This window comes from Silurus aristotelis, assembly GCF_946808225.1.
Source record: "Silurus aristotelis genome assembly, chromosome: 1".
NCBI classification, from domain to species: domain Eukaryota; kingdom Metazoa; phylum Chordata; class Actinopteri; order Siluriformes; family Siluridae; genus Silurus; species Silurus aristotelis.
In genome coordinates this window covers 40,665,272-40,691,099 of record NC_139574.1, presented here as the reverse complement: position 1 = coordinate 40,691,099, position 25,828 = coordinate 40,665,272, and the positions used below count along the sequence as shown (strand labels likewise).

The 25,828-nt window shown below is 37.3% G+C and overlaps 3 protein-coding genes and 1 long non-coding RNA gene across 4 annotated transcripts in view; 2 read left to right on the top strand and 2 right to left on the bottom strand.

Moving 5' to 3' along the window:
* The window catches only part of LOC310734048 (uncharacterized protein), a gene marked incomplete at its 3' end in the record, with an annotated part of 170,190 nt that overhangs the window by 120,463 nt on the left and 23,899 nt on the right, over positions 1-25,828 (top strand). The gene's annotated exons all lie outside the window — the stretch shown is intronic.
* Positions 1-25,828, bottom strand: part of LOC310731514 (uncharacterized protein) — a gene marked incomplete at its 3' end in the record, with an annotated part of 236,384 nt that overhangs the window by 191,910 nt on the left and 18,646 nt on the right. The gene's annotated exons all lie outside the window — the stretch shown is intronic.
* On the top strand, positions 585-25,648 carry LOC310723703 (uncharacterized protein). Its single transcript, XM_083537105.1, has 3 exons — positions 585-763; positions 853-953; positions 23,470-25,648. Exons 2-3 carry the CDS (start codon positions 879-881, stop codon positions 25,237-25,239), a joined length of 1,845 nt encoding a protein of 614 aa, XP_083393231.1. The 5' UTR covers positions 585-763; positions 853-878; the 3' UTR covers positions 25,240-25,648.
* LOC310733667 lies at positions 2,482-3,811 on the bottom strand. The gene is made up of 4 exons (XR_014535844.1): positions 3,776-3,811; positions 3,593-3,690; positions 3,280-3,345; positions 2,482-2,638 (listed from the first exon to the last, which is right to left on the bottom strand). It is a non-coding gene; the product is annotated as an uncharacterized lncRNA (long non-coding RNA).

The window sequence follows — 25,828 nt, the reverse complement described above, 5'->3', positions numbered from 1 at the left end:
ATTTCGCATTAATCTTCCATTGGTGTAATCCTCCAGCAGTGCCATCATGCAGCATTACACACGGGAGTCACCACAGCATTAATGTTTTATTCCAGCTCATTATGGAAAGATAAAATAAACTGATATTTGGTCCTGTGCCATGAACATAAAAGCAATAATAGCTACAGAAAAGCTCCTGCTTCCCTCTGTAGCGGGTATTTAAATCCTATTTAAAATGCTTTCAGTGATTCTACATTCTGTTTCTATTAAGTGTTTCAACAGTTTGCATGTTAATTGGCTGTATGGTGCATTTGAAAGCATTTTATGTGAATTTATGAACCACATCTGGCTGGAAAAGACATGTGTCCAAATACTTTTGACAACACTGTGTATCAGCTAAAAAGCAGCAGCTTCGGATCAGTCGCGTTTCCACTGGGATTCAACTCTGAAAGATCACTTTTAATTTTTATTATATGAAATATTTCATATTATATATTTGATATTATTACAGACAACTAATCAGATTTCACTCCCTGACAATGTCTGAGCCAATGATGTTTGCAGATTTAGAACTCGAGCCTGTTGGCCCCGCCCACTGCTTTGTGCTCTGTGTTTGTACTTATACAGTTCTTTCACGCGCTCCGGTCGGAAGTTAATGTTGGGCGCGTGAGTTTTTCTCCACTTTCCGCTCGTGCACATCGACGTTCCTTTCGCCGTTATAAATCTATCGAGCGCGAGCTTCAACCCCGTTTTTGTCCCGGATTTAGCGGATTTTTACCCAAAGGTGAGATACAGTGAAATGTAGCAGCTGAGCTGCTCGGGGAACAGCTAGTGGACATTCTGGAGTCATGAACCTCTGCATTTTTCTTCCAGTGTCCTGATTCTTTACACCTCTGATCATGAAACCAGAGTCCAGACGGAGATCTTTAGGAGAACCTCCACACACTCCTGCTGCTGCTGCTGCTGGATCAAAGGTACAATTTATTCATGTCTGAACTTTCAGTGTGGTTTGCAGGGCAAAGATACATCATAATGTATTTTATAATTAAATAATAATAAAAAAATTCCTTAACTTTAAGTGTATCACAATAAACTATTTATTTATTTATTTAAAAAAAATATCCTTTTACAAGGAAACACGAAATTTCTCCCCAAATCTTTAATCCAGAGGAGTCAATCTCAAATTCACAGTGGGCCAAAATTAAACACTGGGACGAAATCGCGCGCCAAACTCAGTATTTATTGAAAAGTGTTTTTGATGTGCATGCATAATTGTGCATGTTTTCCGTCTCTCCAGATGTGTAATGTTGAACCTTTTCATTTGGAAACAAACTTTAGTTTTGCTTAAACACTGAATCTGAAACAAACAAAGTTTAATATTATAAACACATGAGAAAATAAATTTAAAATAAAACACACATCAGTGGTATTAGTTTCTTATTACATCTCTCTCTTTGAGCGGTCAAAATACATGTAAAGACGCTGCAGAAAGGCGTTTCCGTTATAAAAAAGACTCAGTGCATTTTTATCATGTTCCACATTCAAACATTCATTAAACATTTTTCTTTATAGGTTTGCTCAATCTTTCAAATGATTCCTATGTACAGTGTCCCTGTCTATTATTCCTTTTAATTTCGACTCATTTTACTATGGAGTTTTTGAGAAAACTAAAGGCAAAAATCACTCAATACCTCAGGTGCATTTTCAATCATGTTCCATACTCAAACATTCATAAAACATTTTTCTTTATAGGTTTGCTCAATCTTTCAAATTATTCTTATGTACAGTGTCCCTGTCTATTATTCTCTTAAATATTAACTTATTGTACTATGGAGGTTTTGAGAAAAGTAAAGGCAAAATCACTTTTTTTGGAAAGATTTCAGAAAAAATACATTCTTGTTTTGTCCGAACATATAAAAATTGGGATATGGATTTCACTCTATTACTATGTTTTTTTATTTTAAAACACAAATAAAAAGAGCGAATAATGAAAGGTTGCAATTGTGCAGGGACAAGTTTTATTTACAATCAAATATTCATCATGTACATCATCAGTGGCAGTTGAAACATTGCCAGAACTGTTCATTACCAATGACACTTCTGGGTATATCTACACATGTAGGATGATACCACTCTTGGCATTTAGAGCACTGGACCATGAGCTCATAGTAATGAGCTGTTCTGCAAACACAGTAAACAGGTATCGCACATCAAACTTGCCTGACTGCGTCCTCACCAACCAGGACAGTGTTTGTAGTGTCCCTGGGTCCAGAGGGGTGCACTTGCTGTCATACACAGAGAGCTGATTTTCATTACAAAACAAATTGCTGACTGTGATCCAGTGGCATTGCCGAATGTTCAATATTTGCAGAAACTTATTTTGTGGGGTTCCAACAATTCCACCATTTAAAATCGCACTAAAGGGCAGAACAGATTGAAACCCATTAATGTGCATATTGTCCTTTGCCATGAGGTAGCTGGCCAGGTCAATAATATCACAGGACAACCAGTAATCAGGGTGAAGTATTTGTTGCAGCATTTGTATTTTTGGTGGCCTGCATAGTCTTCGAGGAGCAATTGTTTCTGATGGACCTGATTTATTCCAGATTGGCCCTTCGATTTTTGATTGTCTTCTCCTGATATTCTTCACTGGTTCTTTCTGAAGATACGGAAGATACAATTTATTTCTTAGATATTTTTTGTGGCAGTTCAGATTTAAATTTGATGCAGTGTGAAGACAAAAAGTCAATCTTGTTTGTGATCTTAGTCTATTAAGTATCTTTATAATGAGGGACAGCAGTGTCAGTTCTACATTTTGGGACCTTCTAGAAGACCACATGATAAATGTGAGGGACCATGAGATTAAATGCAGTCATAATCATGCAATGATAAACCATTCTTTTAATTAATCAGCTGATTTTCCTTTGCCTTCAGACTGCTCAGGTGTTTTGGGCTACACTTATATTTGTTGTACTTCAGGACTATCATCTTTCCTCTCTGCCTGTGTTTTGTAATAGTGAAATTGAACATGCTCGTCTCCTGCCATATTGACACTGGATATACAAACATACAATTTCCAATCAATATATTCCTCCTTCTAAATAAGATGTGAAAGTTGATTCAAGAGATTGGAAGCCATGAATCTGCTATCATAATAACAAGACATCAGTTTACACATTCAGTAACACTTTAACGTGATTACAGATTACAGTGATTGTTCTCAATATTTGTACCTCACCAGTTAGATTTTTTTACTATATATATATATATATATGTATGTATGTGTGTGTATATTTAAACCTGGATCACATCTTCTGGCTTTTTCTTTTTCTCAGGCACTTTTGGGGATGCCTTTGAAGACTTCTCCTGACAAACACACACACACACACACACACACACACACACACACACACACACACACACACACACACACACACACACCACAAAAACCCATTTTACTTAAAATAAATAAGGATTTAGTTTAAAAGCATATGCTTCTGCTCTTTTTTTTTAACAAAAATTGTTTAGTTGTTGTTGTTATTAATAATAATAATAATAATAATAATAATAATATTATTATTTTATTATTATTATACACTCCGAATAATAATACCTTGTTTTTTACATCTTGGAATGGAAGAACCTTGACTAGTGGAGAAACATATAATCCTTTACGCCTCTGACGTCTCTTTTTCCACTGCTCCAATTCCACTCGAATGGACTAGAAGAGACACACATACATCACACAGGTTTCTTTTTTTTTATCTTTTATATTTTTTTATGAAGTGTATCTTACAGCATCTTGGTTTATAGGACTGTGGTGAGACCTGAGATATTGTATGGATTAGAGACAGTGGCATTGAGTAAAAGACAGGACATGAAGCTGGAGGTAGCAAAGCTGAAGATGTTGAGGTTTTCATTTAGAGTGACGAGGATGGACAGGATTAGAAATGAGTTTATTAGAGGGACAGCGCATGTAGGACGTTTTGGAGACAAGGTGAGGGAGGCAAGATTGAGATGGTTTGGACATGTGCAGAGGAGGGACATGGGGTATATCAGTAGGAGAATGCTGAGAATGTAGCCATCTGGAAGGAGGGAAATAGTAAGAAGAAGGAGGAGGTTTATGTATGTGGTGAGAGAAGACATGCAGGTAGTTGGTGTGAAAGAGGCAGATGTAGAGGACAGAGAGGTATGGAGAAGGATGATCCCCTGTGGCGACCCCTAATGGGAGAAGCCAATAGAAGAAGAAGAAGAAGATATTACAGCATCTTGGTTTATATTTAGGGAACATTGAATTGCCAATATTTTTTAAAAGGTGAAAGTACAAAAATATTTCATTACTCTCTTTTTTGTTCGTTCTGTGTCTTCAAATTCACGGAGCAGTGCATCGTGCATGCTCTGATAAATCTGGACAAAGTCATCCAATCTTGTCAATCTCCTTCTCTGGAACCTAATTTTGTTTAGGTCCCATTGACTTTTTTCCATTATTCCTTGTGTCTGATTGTCTTGTGTAAAGTTCTGAATTATGGACAACAAATTGTAGTTATTTAAGGCATTACATTTATGCATTTATGTAAAAAAAAAAAAAAAAAAAAATTTATCAACAAGCTATTGAAATTAATCAGTTGAGTTTTTACCTGATTATTGGACTGACTGACTTTTTTATAAATCTGCCTGAAATGTTGGTAGGCTGAGCCTGTACCATGACGACCAATATCACCTAAAGAATTACATTGTTTGTTTGTTTATTTTATTTTATTTTTGAATCAGTAGTAATGTTAGAAAACACTCCTATCAAAAAACCTACCTAGCAATAGGCCAGACCACAGAGTTGCGTGTGGAAGGAAGTACCTGGTCAAATTTTTTAATGAATGTTGGGGCGTAATAGCTGTTTTCTTTCCCATTACGGTCAAGAGGTGCTTTCACTATTACCTTCTGGAAGTGGCTTTCAAGGGGTGTGTTTCCCACATCATTCTGAAAGGAAATGTTTTGTATTTAAATATTAATGTTTATGAAGCGAATTACGTTGTGTAGCTGAAGAAGCAAGACACAGAAATTAGTTATATATAAATATAATTATCTATCTATCTATCTATCTATCTATCTATCTATCTATCTATCTATCTATCTATCTATCTATCTATCTATCTATCTATCTATCTATCTATCTATCTATCTATCTATCTATCTATCTATCTATCTATCTATCTATCTAATGTTTATTCATTCATTCATTTTCTCCCGCTTATCCGTAATTCGGGTCGCGGGGGCAGCAGTCTAAGCAGGCCCCCGCCTCCGACCGCTGCCCAATCCTCATAGCACCGTCCCTTACGGTCCCTCCTGCAGGTGGTGAGCCTACAGGAAGGTGGCCCCACGTCACTCCGACGTCACAGACCTTGATATTTCCCTCGTAAGGGCCCCCCTGGAGCATAGAGAGTTAAGGGCCTTGCTCAAGGGCCCAAGAGTGGCAGCTTGGCGATACCGGGGCTTTATCTAATGTATATAATGTATATTATTACTAAATTGTCTTTATGTGCATTAGCATAAATAACTAATATGTGCTATTAATAATAATAATATACATTATATCTAATGTATATAATGTATATTATTATTAATAGCACATATTAATTATTTATGCTAATGCACATAAAGACAATTTAGCAGGCACTTAATTTAAATCAAATTGTGGTTCAAGTAATACTTAGAAACATCATGCAAATGTTAGGGAATGTCTTCAAAACCTTCTTTTATGTCCTTGAATGTAAAGTTTGGACTTATGTACATGATGAAAACACACATAGTTGAGATGTCCTTTATAAAAATCCACTGCAGGTCAAGACAGAGATTCAACATAGCACATTGCTGCAAGAGTGTGTATTGTCAGCAGTCTACATATATAGCAATAACTGTTAATAACATTTTAATGACCTTGTAGTCTTCAGCAACAATGTTTTGTTCCTCAACTTCCAGTTTTCCTATTTGTTGCATCAGTGCTTGCAAGTTGTTATAGTGCTTAGCCACATTGTCTCCAGTGCATGGACTACAAAACAGGACTGTGGCACTGAGGAGCACCTCATCCATCTGCTTCAGATTTTCTGAACATGCAAGTAGCCCAAATGTGTGCATTGCAAGTTTGTAATGTTTTGGCACTCTAAAATGACAGCAATAAAAACAGAAATTGGTTATGTTTCAAATGCTTTATACATTAATCTCAGTTAAAAAAAAATAAATACCTACTGTTTTTTGCACAGACACTTTGCGTTTTTCATTATGTGGCTTAAGCATCTATGAAGGATGGGAAGATCAAACTTTTCTGCCTGGTATTGTCCACTGATTATTTTAAAGTACTTCTTCAGGAGATCCTCCAGACTTAGTTGGCAGAATGTAAAAGAAATAGAATTTAGAAGCACAAGGAAGCCATCACAAATGATCATAATTGGCCTTTTGACTGCCTTTTTCCTATACATTCTCATCATGTCTGTTTGGAAAGCCTGCAAGAAGTACATGACAGATGCTGTTGTGTGGTCACAAGTAAGCTAGGTTGCAATTGGAAGAGGAGATGCCCCCTTGGAAGGATTACGCACAACTAATTCATACACATAGTATGGTCGACTTGTGGAGCTTCCTTTCTGAATAATACTTCCTGTTGCATCCAGATAGACAATGTCTTCTTTGCGCCTTCTGTAAAACACTGACAGTGTTTTCTTAGACCATAGCATTATTGCTTTTGGGTGCATCATGACCCTCTGTAGGACTTCATTGTCTGATCCTTTCTTTTCATCAATTAATATTTGTAGACTTAAAAGTTAGTTTGAATGAGGTCTTTTCAGTTGTCTTTGGGTGCATGCAATGGTTTTCAAAACCTCTTTTGTTGGTGCTTCATCCCTGCACCCAGACTGTACCACCATCTCTGGGATTTTTTGCATGGATTCGAAATATACAGTGAGGAAAATAAGTATTTGAACACCTGTCTATCAGCTAGAATTCTGACCCTCAAAGACCTGTTAGTCTGCCTTTAAAATGTCCACCTCCACTACATTTATTATCCTAAATTAGATGCACCTGTTTGAGGTCGTTAGCTGCATAAAGACACCTGTCCACCCCATACAATCAGTAAGAATCCAACTACTAACATGGCCAAGACCAAAGAGCTGTCCAAAGACACTAGAGACAAAATTGTACACCTAAACAAGGCTGGAAAGGGCTACGGGGAAATTGCCAAGCAGCTTGGTGAAAAAAGGTCCACTGTTGAAGCAATCATTAGAAAATGGAAGAAGCTAAACATGACTGTCAATCTCCCTCGGACTGGGGCTCAATGCAAGAGCTCACCTCGTGGGGTCTCAATGATCCTAAGGAAGGTGAGAAATCAGCCCAGAACTACACGGGAGGAGCTGGTCAATGACCTAAAAAGAGCTGGGACCACCGTTTCCAAGGTTACTGTTGGTAATACACTAAGACGTCATGGTTTGAAATCATGCATGGCACGGAAGGTTCCCCTGCTTAAACCAGCACATGTCCAGGCACATCTTAAGTTTGCCAATGACCATTTGGATGATCCAGATGAGTCATGGGAGAAAGTCATGTGGTCAGATAAGACCAAAATAGAACTTTTGGGTCATAATTCCACTAAACATGTTTGGAGGAAGAACAGTGATGAGTACCATCCCAAGAACACCATCCCTACTGTGAAGCATGGGGGTGGCAGCATCATGCTTTGGGGGTGTTTTTCTGCACATGTGACAGAGCGACTGCACTGTATTAAGGAGAGGATGACCAGGGCCATGTATTGCGAGATTTTGGGGAACAACCTCCTTCCCTCAGTTAGAGCTTTGAAGATTGGTCGAGGCTGGGTCTTCCAACATGACAATGACCCGAAGCACACAGCCAGGATAACTAAGGAGTGGCTCTCTAGAAGCATATCAAGGTTCTGGCGTGGCCTAGCCAGTCTCCAAACCTAAACCCAATAGAGAATCTTTGGAGAGAGCTCAAACTCCGTGTTTCTCAGCGACAGGCCAGAAACCTGACTGATCTAGAGAAGATCTGTGTGGAGAAGTGGGCCAAAATCCATCCTGCAGTGTGTGCAACCCTGGTGAAAAACTACAGGAAACGTTTGACCTCTGTAATTGTAAACAAAGGCTACTGTACCAAATATTAACATTGACTTTCTTAGGTGTTCAAATACTTATTTGCAGCTGTATCACACAAAGAAATAGTTAAAAAAATCATACATTGTGATTTCTGTTTTTTTTTTTTTTAATTATGTCTCTCACAGTGGACATGCACCTACAATGACAATTTCAGACCCCTCCATGATTTCTAAGTGGGAGAACTTGCAAAATAGCAGGGTGTTCAAATACTTATTTTCCTCACTGTACATTTCTGGGCAGTTTGCTTTCCAGAGTTTGTGCAATAGATAAACGTGCATCTGCACGCACTGGTCTCCTTTTCAGTTCAGTGGTACTGTGATAAACATCTCCTCCTGTGAATAGCACTGCTGCCTTCAGGGTGACCTCATCGGTCACTTCCACACTAACATTAATTGGGCAATTTTCAAATCGGCAGTAGCCCGTACATTCGAATAAAGGTGTGTTTTTTTGTGACAGCAGGGTTTTCACACTGTGTCTTTTAAAACCAAAACTGCAGTATGGGTGAATTGACCGTATTCCCTTCGCAATCACGTTTGTCCACTGTAACCCTTAAAAACATCTTCCTTTCTGATGCTTTCTTAGCTCTTGCCATTCTTTCTTGTCAATAAAAAAGAACCATGGCTCTTGTGGCAAACTACATTTAAAGAATGTGTCCTTTTCCTCACTGCTTTCTGTAGACATGTAAGCTAATTCAGCCAAGTCAGGTTCCTAGTCATGATACTGTAACACAAAAACAATTCCAATTGTGATTTCTTATAAAAAAGTATATATGCATTATTATATCATTTGGCAATAAATGTTATTAATTTGATCAAATACATTTTATTTATTTACTTAGTTAGTTAGTTAGTTAGTTAGTTAGTTAGTTAGTTAGTTAGTTAGTAAATGGTGAACCTGTGTATAGAACCTTCTGCTGTATGTGATAATTTCACATTTCTCACAGTGCACATTTTTGAGGCAAAGGTTTTAAATGATATGATTCCTTTTTTTTTATCATATAAATTTTTTTCCCTTTGCATATTTGTGTAATTGTCATCTTGTATTTCATATCAGACTGCTGTTTGTTTTGATGTTATAGAATATCTGAAATATTAAAGATAGACCTTACATTTAATATTATGCTAGTATATACTATACTACTATATTTCTATGAATATACAGTCTGTATAGAAATGAATGACTTCTTAAACCTAAAATAAACACATTTTGTTGCTTTTAAGCTGGAATTGAAAACAGACACAGTTTTTGTTGTATCCGGCTGTATTCACTCAGTTCAATCTATTACATTGCAATGAAAGATACTGTATAAAACCAAAAACACTGTTATAAATGAATACATTAATTACTGACTTCTGACTGAAAAAAGTGAAATAGCATCGCCAAACTGGTTTTGTTTTTTTTTTTCTTTTTTTTTAAATTACAAACTTACTAACTTTGCACATCTAAACTTTGCACATTTTGTCCATTTTCTTTGCAGAACTGCCCAAGTTCAGTTCAATTTTATGGTGACCGTTTGTTGACTGCAGTCTTCAAATCATTGTACAGATTTTCGATTAATGTTGAGGCCAAATAATAACAATTTAATCTTATCATAAGACCTTTTTCCATGTGTCCTCTGAATCTTTACGGTGCATTTGACAAAGCTCATTTATGACTGCCTGATTTAGGTTACAAAACCTTTTGTACGAAGGGGTGATCCTTTTTCTAGCTCAGTGTTTCTTCTTTTTTTTTGCAGTCATGTTGGTCTTCTATCTTTCATTTGGATGGTATAAGTTGAATTGAGTACAGCTTACTAAAACGTACAGCAGAGTATAGTACAGCTTACTAAAAGAAAAACTGTGTCTGTCTTTATTTCAGACTGCAAAGCAACACAATGTGATTCTTTTAAAGGGAAATTATTATTTTTATACCCAATTTTGTACTGAAGCAAAAACCAAGATATTTTTTAAATATATATTTTATTTGACTACCTTTAGCTTCTGAAGATTTAGGCTTTTTTTCAGAACAAGGACTGTTACCCTTTAAAAATTGTTGTCAAATTTTCCCAAGAGCCCTGAAAGTAGACATTATCAACAACACAAAGTAAACCCTTAATAATAACTAAACATGGAACATGCTAATTTTATCTTTTACTTCATAAAATAGACAATTACCCTCTGATCAGGAAATGCTGATTTGCATTCAAGGTGTTGAATAAGTTTATCTTTTCAAAATAATATATTTAAATATTTAATGTCTTTCTGCATAAGTGGAGGCCAATTACTGTCTCCCACATTTCTCCTATCGTAAATCATTCTAAATGTGTAAATAATACACATAAAAGTGCAACACCATGCAATGCTAAACAGTTTCTATGTTATTTAATTTATTAATACTTAAAAAGTATACTCTATTGCATATTGAACAGCTAGTGCAGTTATAGTCATTCAAATATTTTTCAATAAGAAGACTGGACCTAATTTGTGTGTGTTGTATAATACAATGCACACTATTATTGTATAATATGCATTCTCTATCAATATCACTCTGGATAATTGTAGTGCATACTCTAACAATCATTTGAATATTTCACCTTGCACACAATGTGTCACAGTTACCATAACAACAACTTATGACAGACAAATTACCAAGGAGGAACTGTTTTCTCCAGAAGCTTTTTCCTCATCTCACTTTTGAGCTGCTCTTGTTCCCTGATGTTTCCTGGCGAAAAGTTAAGAATAAACTTGTTCATTTCGAAATATGATCATGATTAAAGTTATTTGACATTAAAAACTATATTTGTACAAACTTTAAAGTACATTAGTACCTTTTAACTTTAGCAATAATTGCATTTTTTTACAGAAGAGAAAATACCTTCCAAAGATGTGCAGTGGCTTTGCGAATTTTTAGCCGATTCAACAGTGTATTGGGTATTTCCAAATCTTTGCAGACGTCTCCCCATAAACCAGATTCATGATAAATACTGTTGTTATTCAAATTGACACCAGGTATAGAGAATTTTAAAATGCTTTGCAATATTTGGTCCAGGTTTATGGTAAGTGTCCTTGACTATAAAATGACATAGAACAATAGAAAAACAGGTTTTAGTTAAAAAAAATAAAATAAATAAATATATATATATAATGTATATGTATGTATGTATGTATGTATGTATGTATGTATGTATGTATGTATGTGTATATATATATATATATGTATATATTCCCTTGTGTATATACTTGCCTTTCCAAAAATGGTGAAGGTGCAGGTTCTGAAATAAACACACACAACCATACACAGACACACCCACGTTTAAACAAACCCTAGTTTCTGAACATTTATAAATACAAACTTATTTCCACTAAAATACAAAATAATATAATAATAATAATAATAATAATAATGATTTATTATTATTATTAACACTGACATTCACTGCAGAAAATAGATCATGCATTTTGCCTCTCTTTTTGATTGTTATTTTATAACTGGGCCACTAAATGACCCTAATCAGCGTTCAAGCCAAATGAATAAACTGAATCAAAAATGTTAAAGCTCAGTCCTTTTTGCATGCAGGTATGCATTTATACATCTAAAATTTATTTTTGGCAAAACTTTTTTAAGCAGTTACATTTGTTTTGCTTTGCTTTGTATTTATTTTCAATTATTCAAGTCACTGTAGCTTCTCAATTTGCATTTTCCCTGACACTTTAAAAAAAGGTCAAACAATGAAAGTTGATTATGGTTTTTATATGGTTTTTACACAGTGTTCATAAGCTGTGGCAAAATGCTTGCGGGAGTGGGCTCATGGGGGTGCCCAGTTGTTGTGTATTCCACTTAATTTTTTACTAAAATAATCTTTGGTACTCCTCTAAGTCTATTTTTAACTTGCCATGGGGGTCCCTGATACATTATGGGGGTCCCAGATCCCCCCAGCCCCCCTCAATTCAAGCACTGGTAACAGTCCCGCACAGGGCTCTACATAAAGGTGATTATATATATATTACCAGCAACCACGCAAATAGTTAGATAAATCGCATTTTTAACAAATATATATATATATATAGGTTGTGTAGTGTCTTAAACGTATAGTATCTTAAATGTGTAATATCTAAAAGCCTTAACTCATACAATTCTACAAATGGTGACTGGAAAGGCCAAACTTTGGCCTGGAAAGGCCAAAGTTAATTACTGAACCATCTGGCCAGATGTTTTCCTTTAAGCCAAATGTATGAAAGGCCCATAGTGCTTATCTTATGAGCCGTGACTTGGAAAATGAGACGGATGGTCGTCCTTAAATCAGTATAAGCCGAAGTATAGAATATGATCCAGGATGCATGTCCTCTTGGGAAAAGACCTCTGACCCGTTCTCACTGTATGTTAAGATGAATGGTCTGGGAAGTGAGCGCTGGTACATTTGAGATATATTAAATCTGGACAAAGACAGGTTTCTCTTTAAGATAAACATTATTGCACAGTAGGCTCATATACATCTGTTATACATTAAGAGGCGGACCCAGAGAATGATCAGAATATATAATGAGTGTGCAGCCATGGATCGGGAGTCAGACTTTGAATCAGAGCGTGCTGACTCCAGGCTTGACCGGAAGGCCTGTAAAGATGCTATATTTCTGTGCTGAATAAAAATCATTATTTACACGAAATAACTGCGTCTACGGAAATTCCTTCCAACCGACAGCTACACTCCATCAAGACGACGAAATACACAACAGTTGTAATAGGGTATTTTTTCTTAATTAAATAGCAAATTACCTTGGTAAAAATCAACACATACCTGTGCCTAAGATTACTCATCCTTTATTCTGAATGTTGTCAACCTTTCCATGCAAAGACATGCTAATCGATGCTTTAATGGCTCCACATCGTCATAAAAAAGATTTACAGCATGTGAAAGCCTATCACTGTATTAGAATAGTGACTAACTGCCCAATGAAAGTGAACTTTTTGTCAACTGTGGTTGACTCGATGGTTCCATAAAATACATACGAAGTAAAAGTAACTTAAAAACACAATACATAAACAAAAACAGGCTAGAAAAGTACAGAAAAGAAACGACTGCACTCCACTTATAGACAAAACACAGCAGAATTAATTATATATATATATATATATATATATATATATATATATATATATATATATATATATATATATATATATATATATATATATATAAAATCTAAATAAGAAATAGCTTTATTGCCACGCACGATTGCAATTACAATGAATTTGTGTTGGTGACAGAAGCCTCCAGTTGCTTAATAAAAAATAAAGGAATGTGAAATAAAAAAACTAATAAAAATAGTTAATGCACATTTTTGTAAAGATAAGTAAATAAATAAATTGTATTACTGCTCAGAAAAGTACAGATAAAAGTGATATTGGACATTTTTTATTTTATTGAACAATGGGGAAAGCATTTAATGGTTCATGAGATTAACAGAGGTAAATATAATATGTACATTTCAAACAAATGGTAAAAAAGCTAGTAAAATTAAAGAAAAGAGGACAAAAAGAAGTCTGGAAAGTTATATTTGATGACATCTAGAAGAAAATATTGACATGGTTAAACTTATTAATAGCTTGCAGCCTGTTAAATACCAAAATTCGGAACACATAACTTATCTTGTTTGTTAAAAAATACATATTATTTCATAAATAGTAATATAATAATGTTACTATAATAATATTATTATGATAATGTTATTATTATAATAATAATACTAATAACATATAATATTATTATTGTTTCGGTGTGAGTAGTAGAAACATATTTTTGGACAGGGTAAAAAAACCTTGTTACGTTTTTTGTTCATTTTTTTTCGATTAATTTATATATTTTGTCCAGAAAGCTTGTAATCTATTACAGTCCTCATGCTTCTGCAGAACTCATTGGTGACATTCTGCCACAGACTCTATTGCAGCTTAGTCCTATAGTAGTTTAATGATAATTAAAATGCATTTTATTAGGCACCTTTCAAGACTCAATGACACCTTACAAGCACAGGATTGATTGATTGATTGATTGATTGATTGATTGATTGATTGATTGAATGCAATACAACCAACAATTTGTGACATTGATTATGATAAACAGACATTTGATAAAAATAGAAATATGTAATTTCCAAACAATAAAACAAAAGCCTAATATAATAGGATAATTTTAGGTGTGTGAATCAGTGCGCAGAAGAGAGTCAATAAATGTCCACAGGTGCTGAAGTCAAAGTAGATACTGTTGTGCAGTCTGGCGGATTCTTGATTGAGTTTGCTTAATCTTTAAAATGCCCAAGTTGTAATCTGGGGGAAAAAAGGCAAATTAAAAAAAATATATACACTTATTTTTTGTATTTGAAAAAAGAGTACAGTAGAAAATCTTGAAAATTAATACACTAATTGACAGGGTAAATCTGAATGAGAAACATTTGAAAGATTGAGCAAACCTGTAAAGAAAAATGTTTTATGAGTGTATGAATATGTGACATGATTGAAAATGCAGTGATGCTTGGAGTGAATTTGCTTTTACTTTTCTCCAAAACTCCACAGTAAAATGAGTTGGACTTTAAAGGAATAATAGACAGGGAGACCCTTAATAAGAATTATTTAAAAGATTGAGCAAACCTATAAAGAAAAATGTTTTATGAGTGTATGAATATGTGACATGATTGAAAATGCACCTGAGGTTTTGAGTGATTTTGCCTTTAGTTTTCTCCAAAACTCCACATTAAAATAAGTTAATATTTAAGAGAAAAATGTTTAATGAATGTTTGAATGTGGAACATGATAAAAATGCACTGACTCTTTTTTTTTTTTATAACGGAAACGCCTTTCTGAAGCGTCTTTACATGTATTTTGACCGCTCCCAGCACACGATTAGACGCGCAACACTAAACAAAGTGCGGCTGCTTAACTGTGTATTTCCAAGATGCGGCTGCTTAACCGCAGTGTAATGTTGAACCTTTTCATATGGAAACAAACTTTAGTTTTGCTTAGAGAGCATTTGAGCAGCTTGGGCACGGAGTTGGAGCAGTGTGTCGGGGAGGAAACATGGAAACTGTGCAGCACACACAGAGTCGTACTTTGATTTGAGCGTGTCTCTACACTGGAGTTCAATCAGCTCCATTTGGAGGTTGGTTTCCAAGTCAACCACAAACGGATTACTGAGCAGTTCAAATCTGCATTTCTGGGCTTCAAAGTCGGTAAATCACCGGGTAAATTCAGCGCTGAGTTTTTCAGCGGTCTCGACTGACGCGCTAACGCACTAACAAAGCATTGTGGGATTTGAAGTATTAGCGGTGTATGCGCTATATACTGGCAGGCCAGCTCTAATACACATTTGATATGATCTCGCGGACCAAATATTATTACACCGCGGGCCCAGATTTGGCCCGCAGGCCTGAGTTTGACACCTATGCTTTAATCAATTGTCCTATTTGATCTCTTCTTCGGCTTTTTACTCAGTTGATAAAGTAAACAATGTTTGATACCAACAGCTTTTACACATGCAACCAGTTAACAGATCAAATATTCACATGCGTATCCCAGTGATCTCCCAGAGGAAGTTTAGTTTTAAAGTAAAGTATTAAGTGGCGGACTGCAAGTTTGTTTAGTTTCTGCCTCGCACTTTAAGATCATTTATTAGTATTACTTTTGAAAATTAGATCCATGTTTCCACTGTGTTGAGTACTAGTGTAGCCTGGAATCACAGTGTTGATGGATTCAAAGAGAACAGGTGGTCTTAGCCTAAAAGGCATCTATTATCAAAATAGGCCAACACAACTACATCTGCTCGAATACACCCCGTTTAATCAGAGCATACGCCTGTATAATAATGGAATAGCCAGAGTAGAATAGAATAGCCTTTATTTGTCACATATACATTACAGCACAGTGAAATGTTGTTCTTCGCATATCCCAGCTTGCTTGGAAGCTGGGGTCAGAGCGCAGGGTCGGCCATGATACGGCGCCCCTGGAGCACACAGAGGGTTAAGGGCCTTGCTCAAGGGCCCAAGAGTGGCAGCTTTGCAATACCGGGGCTTGAACCCCCGAACTTCCGATCAGTAATCCAGTGCCTTAACCACTGGAGCTACCACTCCCACACAAAAGATTTGATCGAGGGATTACTTTCACTTGATCGCTCACCAGGGAGGGTTGAATCCCCCACCCGGCTACGCCAGACCAACCGAAGATCCGCGGCGCTGCGGTATGGTTACGTTTAGGCGGGATTCTGACTTAGAGGCGTTCAGTCATAATCCCACAGATGGTAGCTTCGCACCAGTGGCTCCTCAGCCAAGCACACGCACCAAATGTCTGAACCTGCGGTTCCTCTCGTACTGAGCAGGATTACTATTGCAACAACACATCATCAGTAGGGTAAAACTAACCTGTCTCACGACGGTCTAAACCCAGCTCACGTTCCCTGTTAGTGGGTGAACAATCCAACGCTTGGTGAATTCTGCTTCACAATGATAGGAAGAGCAGACATCAAAGGACCAAAATCATGTTCTATGTCAACATAAGCAGTGCTTACATGTGATTATAACAGGAGACAACATACAGCGGGTAAAATAAGTATTGAAAACGTCACCATTTTACTCAGTAAATATATTTCATAAGGTGCTATTAATATTGTTAGATTTGTATTATTTCCCATGTGATCAACGATGCCCGTGGTGTCTTTTCTGATCAGGGAAGAATCACAGCACGCAGAATGGTGCAAATGTTCTTCTTCAGTTTATTGCAGATAACAGACAAGTATATACACACTGGAATAACCCTGAGCTGTTCTTGATTTGGTAAGAAGACAAAGTAACTGGAGATGTGTGAGTCCAGATAAAGACTTCCATAAAGATAATATAGGAATGTGTTTAGAGAACCAGTGTGAGAACCATCTTAACACTAATAGACATGAAATCCAGACATACAAAGATATCAAACCATTTAGAACATTCAGAAGTTTAGAAATCCTTCTGTAACCAATGCAATCAGTATGTTTGTAAGGATGCAAAGGTCTTGAGAGAGCTCTTCACTTTTACCCATCATGAGATGTTTCTTGTGTGACACCTTGGTAATGGGACACCTTTATACAGGCCATCATTTGGGACTGAAGCAGCTGATATTGATTTACAATGACAATAGGCAGGATTGCTTTCTAATTTCTGATTGATATCTACTGCTGTCTTGGCTTTTCATTCCTTTTTGCACCTCCCTGTCTTCATGTGTTCAATATGTGTTCAAAATGTGTTTTCTTGTGTGTGTGTTGTTTCACGACATTAGACAACTTCATTTATGGACATGTATGGTTTGATTCCTTTGTATGTGTGGATTGCATGGGTTGTTACCAACATCTGATAAAGATTTCATGTCACTAGCACCTTTACAAATATATTTACTGAGAAAAATGTTGACATGTTCAATACTTATTTTACCCGCTGTATTTATGTGTGTGTGTGTGTGTGTGTGTGTGTGTGTGTGTGTGTGTGTGTGTGTGTGTGTGTGTGTGTGTGTGTGTGCGCGTGTGTACACTGGCATGTAGGGGAGATAGTTGTTGGAGAATTGAGTGCAGCTGGTGATGGAGAAAAAGGTGAATTAACGTTAGCACTAGCAGAGCTGTTCAGCTCCTTGCTTCTTGAGATTAATGGCTTCTGATCATGAATTCTCCTCCTGTCCAATGAAATGTCCGGCCATCAGAATGCATGCAGTCTGTCTGAATTGCTGTACATTAATATGAATGCAGTCTGTATGAATAGCCAAACATGTATAACAAGAGTCTAGTGGACCCAGGAGTCTAGCAGGGGGAGGGAGAAAAGGACCTGCATTAAAAACGATGTACAGTAAAACCCAGAGTGACTTATTTCCTTCTTCTTCATTCGGCTTCTTCTATAAGGGGTCGCCACAGCGGATCATCTGTCTCCATACCCCCTGCCCTCTACATCTGCCTCTTTCCATCCTCAGCATTCTCTTACTAATATACCCCATTTCCATGAAACTATACTGCTGCTCACAGATGGTCACCTCTTCTCTCAGCCTGGCTTCCACTACTCTTTCCCATGACTTCATGGTGTGACTGATCAACTTAATTCCCCTGTATTTACTGCAAGTCTGCACATCTCCCTTATTCTTAAAGATCAGTACCAGCACACTCCTTCTCCATTCCTCAGGCATCTTCTCACCATCCATTCTTATACGTCACTCTATGATCCTCCTTCTTCTTAAAATACGTGTTTACCACTGCCATTTTCCTCTTTTTAGCAAAAATCTACCACCATCTGCCCTTCCACATTCCTCTCCTTAATTCCATACCTACCATCACCTCCTCATCCCATCTGTACCCTTCACCTACATGCCCTTTAAAGTCTGCCCCAATCACCAATCTTTCATTTCTAGGATTACAGTCCACCACTTCATCTAACTCACTCCAGAATTTTTCCTTCTCCTCCATCTCAAGCCCACCTGTGGAGCATAAACACTGATGATATGTATCATCTCCCCTTCAACTTTCAGCTTCACCTTCATCACCCTATCAGAAGCTCTCTTCACCTCCACTACACTCTTACTGTACTCTTTCTTCAGAATCTTCCCTACACCATTTCTCCTTCTATCCACACCATGATAGAACAGTTTAAACACCTCCAATGTTCCTGGTCTTATTCACTTTCCATTTGGTCTTCTAAACACACATATCTACCTTTCTCCTCTCCATCATATCAGCTCCCTCTGTTCCTTTACCAGTCATAGTACCATCATAGTACCAACCCGAACCTCCACTCTCCTCCACTTCTTTTGCCGCTGCCTCTGTAGACGTCGTCCTCCTCTCCTTCTCCTCCTTCGGCCAACCGTAGCCCAATTTCCACCGGTACCCTGTTGGCTTACGATACCTGTGATGGTCGTTGGTAACCCAGGCCTCGACCGATCCGGTATGAAATTCTTATTCGTGATCTGCATGTTTGATTTGGCACATGTTTTACACTGGATGTCCTTCATAACGCAACCCTCCACATGTATCCGGGGTTGAGACCAGAGTGCACTGACTTGTGAAACACTAATGGCTGGGTCAGAGTATCTTCTTTCCAAATGTAAATTGTGTATGTAGAACACTTTGGTCAGGAACTGTTCACATTTATATTTAGGTAGGTGATTTTCAGCTGAGAGTCTGAAAGTGGAGGTACATTTTAACAAGTTGATTAAAAATGCCCTCATAGGCCATTAGGAGGAAGTAGGTTGCTGCTTTTGACAGCCACAGATAATTACCTGCAGTCGTCATCAATGTATTGTTGTCCCAACCACAGGGATTTTCACACATCATTTGGAAGACAGCATGCAGATCAGCTCAGAAGGTACTGATTGTTTGCACCAGTCCAGATTTTTAACTTTGTCTAATGAGAGCTACTATTAGCAAATGTTCTGAATCAGAAATGTATTTTGCTAAATCCAAACATTGCTTGAACATAGTTTCAGGTAGCTTTGTGATCGTGGACTGAATCCTGTTAAGCTCTGATGTTATCACAAAAGCACAACAGGTTCCACAGTCTTTTTCTCTGTCTCCTGGAATTGAAAATAAGATGATATAATGCTGCCTGGTCTGGTACTGGGAAAACTCCTCCACTTGAAGACATAAATATCAGGGATTTTGGAAGATTTTATACAAGTATTAAATAGTTAACCCTTTAGGCCTCGTTGTTGCGTGAGCGCAACTAATAGCCCATTGTTCTCAGGTGTTGATATTTAGCAATAGATTAAATAAAAATGGAGAAGAGTAACCATGACTAACTATACATCATTCTAAAGCTTTAAGTCTCAAGCAGCGATTTCAGATCTCTGTTTTTCAATGGAAAACGTAGAACGAATGTATTTGCTGAATTTGTGTAAGCAGTACACAATGACAACATGCATAAAAAACCGCACTACTTACATTATTATATTTCCGAATTACTTTCACATAAAAAAAACGACATATTGCTGGTAAAAAAAACCAAATATGGCTGGTAGAATATAGTGTTTAAAAACAGTTGAGACCACAAAAAAATAAATAAATTAAAAATTAAAAGAGGCAGAATCTTGGGTGGAGTCTCTACTCTCTCTGCAAGTGTCATGTTTTTTTTATGTGCCGCCTTTCATTTCAAACCTTTTCTTTCCAGCCAGTAGCATTATGGAAACAAAATGATTGATGGAAAATGTAGCCAATAAGTGCAGGATTTTAAAGATATATGTGAGGATTTTATTCTCCATGTGTATGAGTCTTAGTTTTATTACAATTTACAAACTCTTACTGCCGGAAGTAACACGTGCATAGTGACAAACCAGGAAGTGATGCAGCTCTCAGGTCAACACAAACAGCTGTTTACAGCTCGTGCTAACTGTACTTTGTTTACAATAAAACAAAGAAAACAAGGGAAAATAATGGACAATCAAAAAAATTATCTGAGATTTGCAAAAAAAACAGCGATGTGGAAAATATTTTTGGGGGCGGAGTAACAACAGAGACTTGGAGATCTGCATGGAGATGCGATTTTACATCTGTAAGTTACAATATACAGTTATGTTCAAAATAATAGCAGTACAATGTGACTAACCAGATTAATCCAGGTTTTTAGTATATTTTTTTATTGCTACGTGACAAACAAGTTACTAGTAGGTGCAGTAGATTCTCAGAAAACAAACAAGACCCATCATTCATGATATGCACGCTCGTAAGGCTGTGCAATTGGGCAATTAGTTGAAAGGGGTTCAAAAAAATAGCAGTGTATGCCGTTGACTGTACAAACTCAAAACTATTTTGTACAAACATTTTTATTTTTAGGATTTAGCAATCCTGTGAATCACTAAACTAATATTTAGTTGTATGACCACAGTTTTTTAAAACTGCTTCACATCTGTGTGGCATGGAGTCAACCAACTTGTGGCACCTCTCAGCTGTTATTCCACTCCATGATTCTTTAACAACATTCCACAATTCATTTACATTTCTTGGTTTTGCTTCAAAAACAGCATTTTTAATTTCACCCCACAAGTTCTCGATTGGATTAAGGTCCGGGGATTGGGCCGGCCACTCCATAACATTAATTTTGTTGGTTTGGAACCAAGACTTTGCTCATTTACTAGTGTGTTTGGGGTCATTGTCTTGTTGAAACAACCATTTCAAGGGCATGTCCTCTTCAGCATAAGGCAACATGACCTCTTTAAGTATTTTGACATATGCAAACTGGTCCATGATCCCTGGTATGCGATAAATAGGCCCAACACCATAGTAGGAGAAACATGCCCATATCATGATGCTTGCACCACCATGCTTCACTGTCTTCACTGTGTAGTGTGGCTTGAATTCAGAGTTTGGGGGTCGTCTCACAAACTGTCACAAACCGTCACAAATTGTCCTTGGACCCAAAAAGAAAAATTTTACATCAGTCCACAAAATGTTCCTCCATTTCTCTTTAGGCCAGTTGATGTGTTCTTTGGCAAATTGTAACCTCTTCTGCACATGCCTTTTTTTTAACAGAGGGACTTTGTGGGGGATTCTTGAAAATAGATTAGCTTCACACAGACGTCTTCTAACTGTCACAGTACTTACAGGTAACTCCAGACTGTCTTTGATCATCCTGGAGTTGATCATTGGCTGAGCCTTTGCCATTCTGGTGATTCTTTGATCCATTTTGATGGTTGTCTTCCGTTTTCTTCCACATCGCTGTGGTTTTGCTTTACATTTTAAGGCATTGGAGATCATTTTAGCTGAACAGCCTATAATTTTTTGCACCTCTTTATAGGTTTTCCCCTCTCCAATCAACTTTTTAATCAAAGTACGTTGTTCTTTTGAACGACCCATTTTCCTCAGGCTTTCAAATGCATGTTCAACAAGTGCTGGCTTCATCCTTAAATAGGGGCCACCTGATACACACCTGTTTTTTCACAAAATTGATGACCTCAGTGATTGAATGCCACACTGCTTTTTTTTTTAACACACCCCTTTCAACTTATTGCCCAATTGCACAGCCTTACGAGCGTGCAAATCATGAATGATGGGTCTTGTTTATTTTCTGAGAATCTACTGCACCTACTGGTAACTTGTTTGTCACGTAGCAATAAAATATATACTAGAAACCTGGATTAATCTGGTTAGTCACATTGTACTGCTATTATATTGAACATAACTGTATCTCCCTTTATAGTTTTATACGACTTTATTGGTTTTATTGCCTGTTTGTTTTTATAGGAGAAATGCTTGAAAAGTGTGTGTGTGTGTGTTGTTGAGATTGGAATGGCCAGACATCAATATGAATGGCCATGGCTGTAAAACAAGAGCTTGTCTGGCTACCTGGCCATCAATATGAATGCCAAATCAACATCAATAGCCCCAAACATGTAGAACAAAAGCTTTTTATGGTCTGCAGTTTATTAATATGCAGACTGTATGAATAGAGTATGAATGATCACCTGAGTTTAGCAGGTGTCTGTCAAACAGGGGGAGGGAGAAAAGGATCAGACATAGTCTCAGATAAATGTTTGTAGGAATCTCATTTGTTATGAACAATCTTGATAACATTTGAAATATAAACTCATGAGACATGTGGCTTTCAACCCAGTGCTGTTCTGGATTGCTCCAGGACTGATTTCATATATTTATATATATAAAAAAAAAAATAATGTTCAATGCAGGAAATGTATATTTATGGGAATTCATCATCTATAACTTAATCTTTTTAAACAATATCAACTTTGATGTTTAAAGCTCAAAGTGTCTTCTTTCCAAAGATATCTAAATTGTGTATGTGGCACATTTTTATCAGGAACTGTGAACATTTAAAGTTAGGTCGAGCATTTCAGCTGTGAGTTCTAAAATTTGGGCGGGGAGGGGCGAACCAGACATAGTCTCAAATAAATGTTTGTAGGAATCTAATTTTTATGATATCTTCATTCAATTTAAAATATAAACTCATGAGACATGTGGCTTTAACCCATTATTTTTCTGGATTGCTCCAGGACTGATTTCATGTATTTATATATGAAGGAATAAAAAAATTGAATATCTTTTTGAGCAATATCAACTGTGAATAATGGACAGTAAAGCTCAAAGTGTCTTCTTTTTAAAGATATTTAAATTGTGTATGTATCCCACTTTTATCAGGAACTGTTAACATTTAAAGTTTAGTTAGAGCATTTTCAGCTGTAAGTCCCAAAATCTGTGTTGAGGCCTAACAGGTTAAAGGTTTTCTAATAGGCCTCAAAATACCTCTCATTTATCTTGTTTCAAAGCATATCGGATTACTATAGCAGACATGTCTGATAACATGCAAGACCAAATCTAAAATTATTACACTATATTGAATCATTTTATATTGTTTTCCAGATGCACCACTGCTCAGATTGTGGGAAGAGTTTTACTAAAATTGCTGTTCTGAAAAGACACCAATGTATCCACACAGGAGAGAAGCTGTACCACTGTGAACAGTGTGGGAAGAGTTTTACTCAACAGAGTAATCTCAAATCACACCAGCGTGTCCACACAGGAGGGAAGCCCTATCACTGTGAACAGTGTGGAAAGAGTTTTACTGACTCGAGTAGTCTCAAATCACACCAGCGTATCCACACAGGAGAGAAGCCGTATCACTGTGAACAGTGTGGGAAGAGTTTTACTCAACAGAGTCATCTCAAATCACACCAGCGTATCCACACAGGAGAGAAGCCCTATCACTGTGAACAGTGTGGGAAGAGTTTTACTGACTCGAGTAATCTCAAATCACACCAGAGTATCCACACAGGAGTGAAGCCGTATCACTGTGAACAGTGTGGGAAGAGTTTTACTCAACAGTGTAATCTCAAATCACACCAGCGTATCCACACAGGAGAGAAGCCGTATCACTGTGATCAGTGTGGGAAGAGTTTTACTGACTCGAGTACTCTCAAATCACACCAGCGTATCCACACAGGAGTGAAGCCGTATTACTGTGAACAGTGTGGGAAGAGTTTTACTCAACAGATTAATCTCAAATCACACCAGCGTATCCACACAGGAGAGAAGCCGTATCACTGTGATCAGTGTGGGAAGAGTTTTACTGACTCGAGTACTCTCAAATCACACCAGCGTATCCACACAGGAGTGAAGCCGTATTACTGTGAACAGTGTGGGAAGAGTTTTACTAAACAGGATCATCTCAAATTACACCAGCGTATCCACACAGGACTGAAGCCGTATCACTGTGAACAGTGTGGGAAGAGTTTTACTCAACAGGGTCATCTCAGATTACACCAGCGTATCCACACAGGAGAGAAGCTGTATTACTGTGAACAGTGTGGTAAGAGTTTTACTCACCCGAGTACTCTCAAATCACACCAGAGTATCCACACAGGAGAGAAGCCGTATTACTGTGAACAGTGTGGACAGAGTTTTACTGACTCGAGTAGTCTCAAATCACACCAGAGTATCCACACAGGAGAGAAGCCGTATTACTGTGATCAGTGTGGGAAGAGTTTTACTCAACAGGGTCATCTCAAATCACACCAGCGTATCCACACAGGAGTGAAGCCGTATCACTGTGAACAGTGTGGGAAGAGTTTTACTCATCAGAGTCATCTCAAATCAAACCAGCGTATCCACAAAGGAGAGACGCCGTATCACTGTGAACAGTGTGGGAAGAGTTTTACTGACTCGAGTAGTCTCAAATCACACCAGCGTATCCACACAGGAGTGAAGCCGTATTACTGTGAACAGTGTGGGAAGAGTTTTACTAAACAGGATAATCTCAAATCACACCAGCGTATCCACACAGGAGATAAGCCGTATTACTGTGAACAGTGTGGAAAGAGTTTTACTGACTCGAGTAGTCTCAAATCACACCAGCGTATCCACACAGGAGTGAAGCTGTATCACTGTGAACAGTGTGGGAAGAGTTTTACTCATCAGAGTTATCTCAAATCACACCAGCGTGTCCACACAGGAGAGAAGCCGTATCACTGTGATCAGTGTGGGAAGAGTTTTAATCGTCAGAGTACTCTCAAATCACACCAGCGTGTCCACACAGGAGAGAAGCCGTATTACTGTGATCAGTGTGGGAAGTGTTTTAATCATCAGAGTAATCTCAAAAGACACCAGCGTATCCACACAGGACAGAAGCCGTAACAGTGTGGGAAGAGTTTTACTCAGCAGGGTAGTCTCAGAATACACCAGCGTATCCACACAGGAGTGAAGTCATATCCCTGTGAACAGTGTGGGAAGAGTTTTAGTGCTCGGACTGTCCTTCTCAGCCACCAGCAGAGTCATACAGGACAGAAGCTGTACCTCTGTGGACAGTGTGGACGGAGCTATGTTTATCAACACTCATTAACGAACCACAAGTGCTCTAACATACAACCATAAAACAAATCATCTTCTTAAATTTCTTATTTGAAGGGATGTAAAGGGAAATTGTACAGTAAATATCGGGGGAACTTTTAAATTGTAATGTTAATTTTAATTCGCTCTAACAAACTGGACACCTTTCCAAGCCATCAGAACATTGTTGGTCAATCTACAGTTACACTACAACGGCTTCCAAGTGGATTATTCTAAATGGACTGTATGAGTCTCGGTGTCATTAAAAACGTCTTCAGGAACATTTTTTTGTGATTATCTCATGAACAGTTCACTTATTTTTCTCTTGCTATTGTTTGTTAACTTATACTTTCATTTTTTATAAGAAAGAAAATAGAAATGCTGGTGATAGAAACAA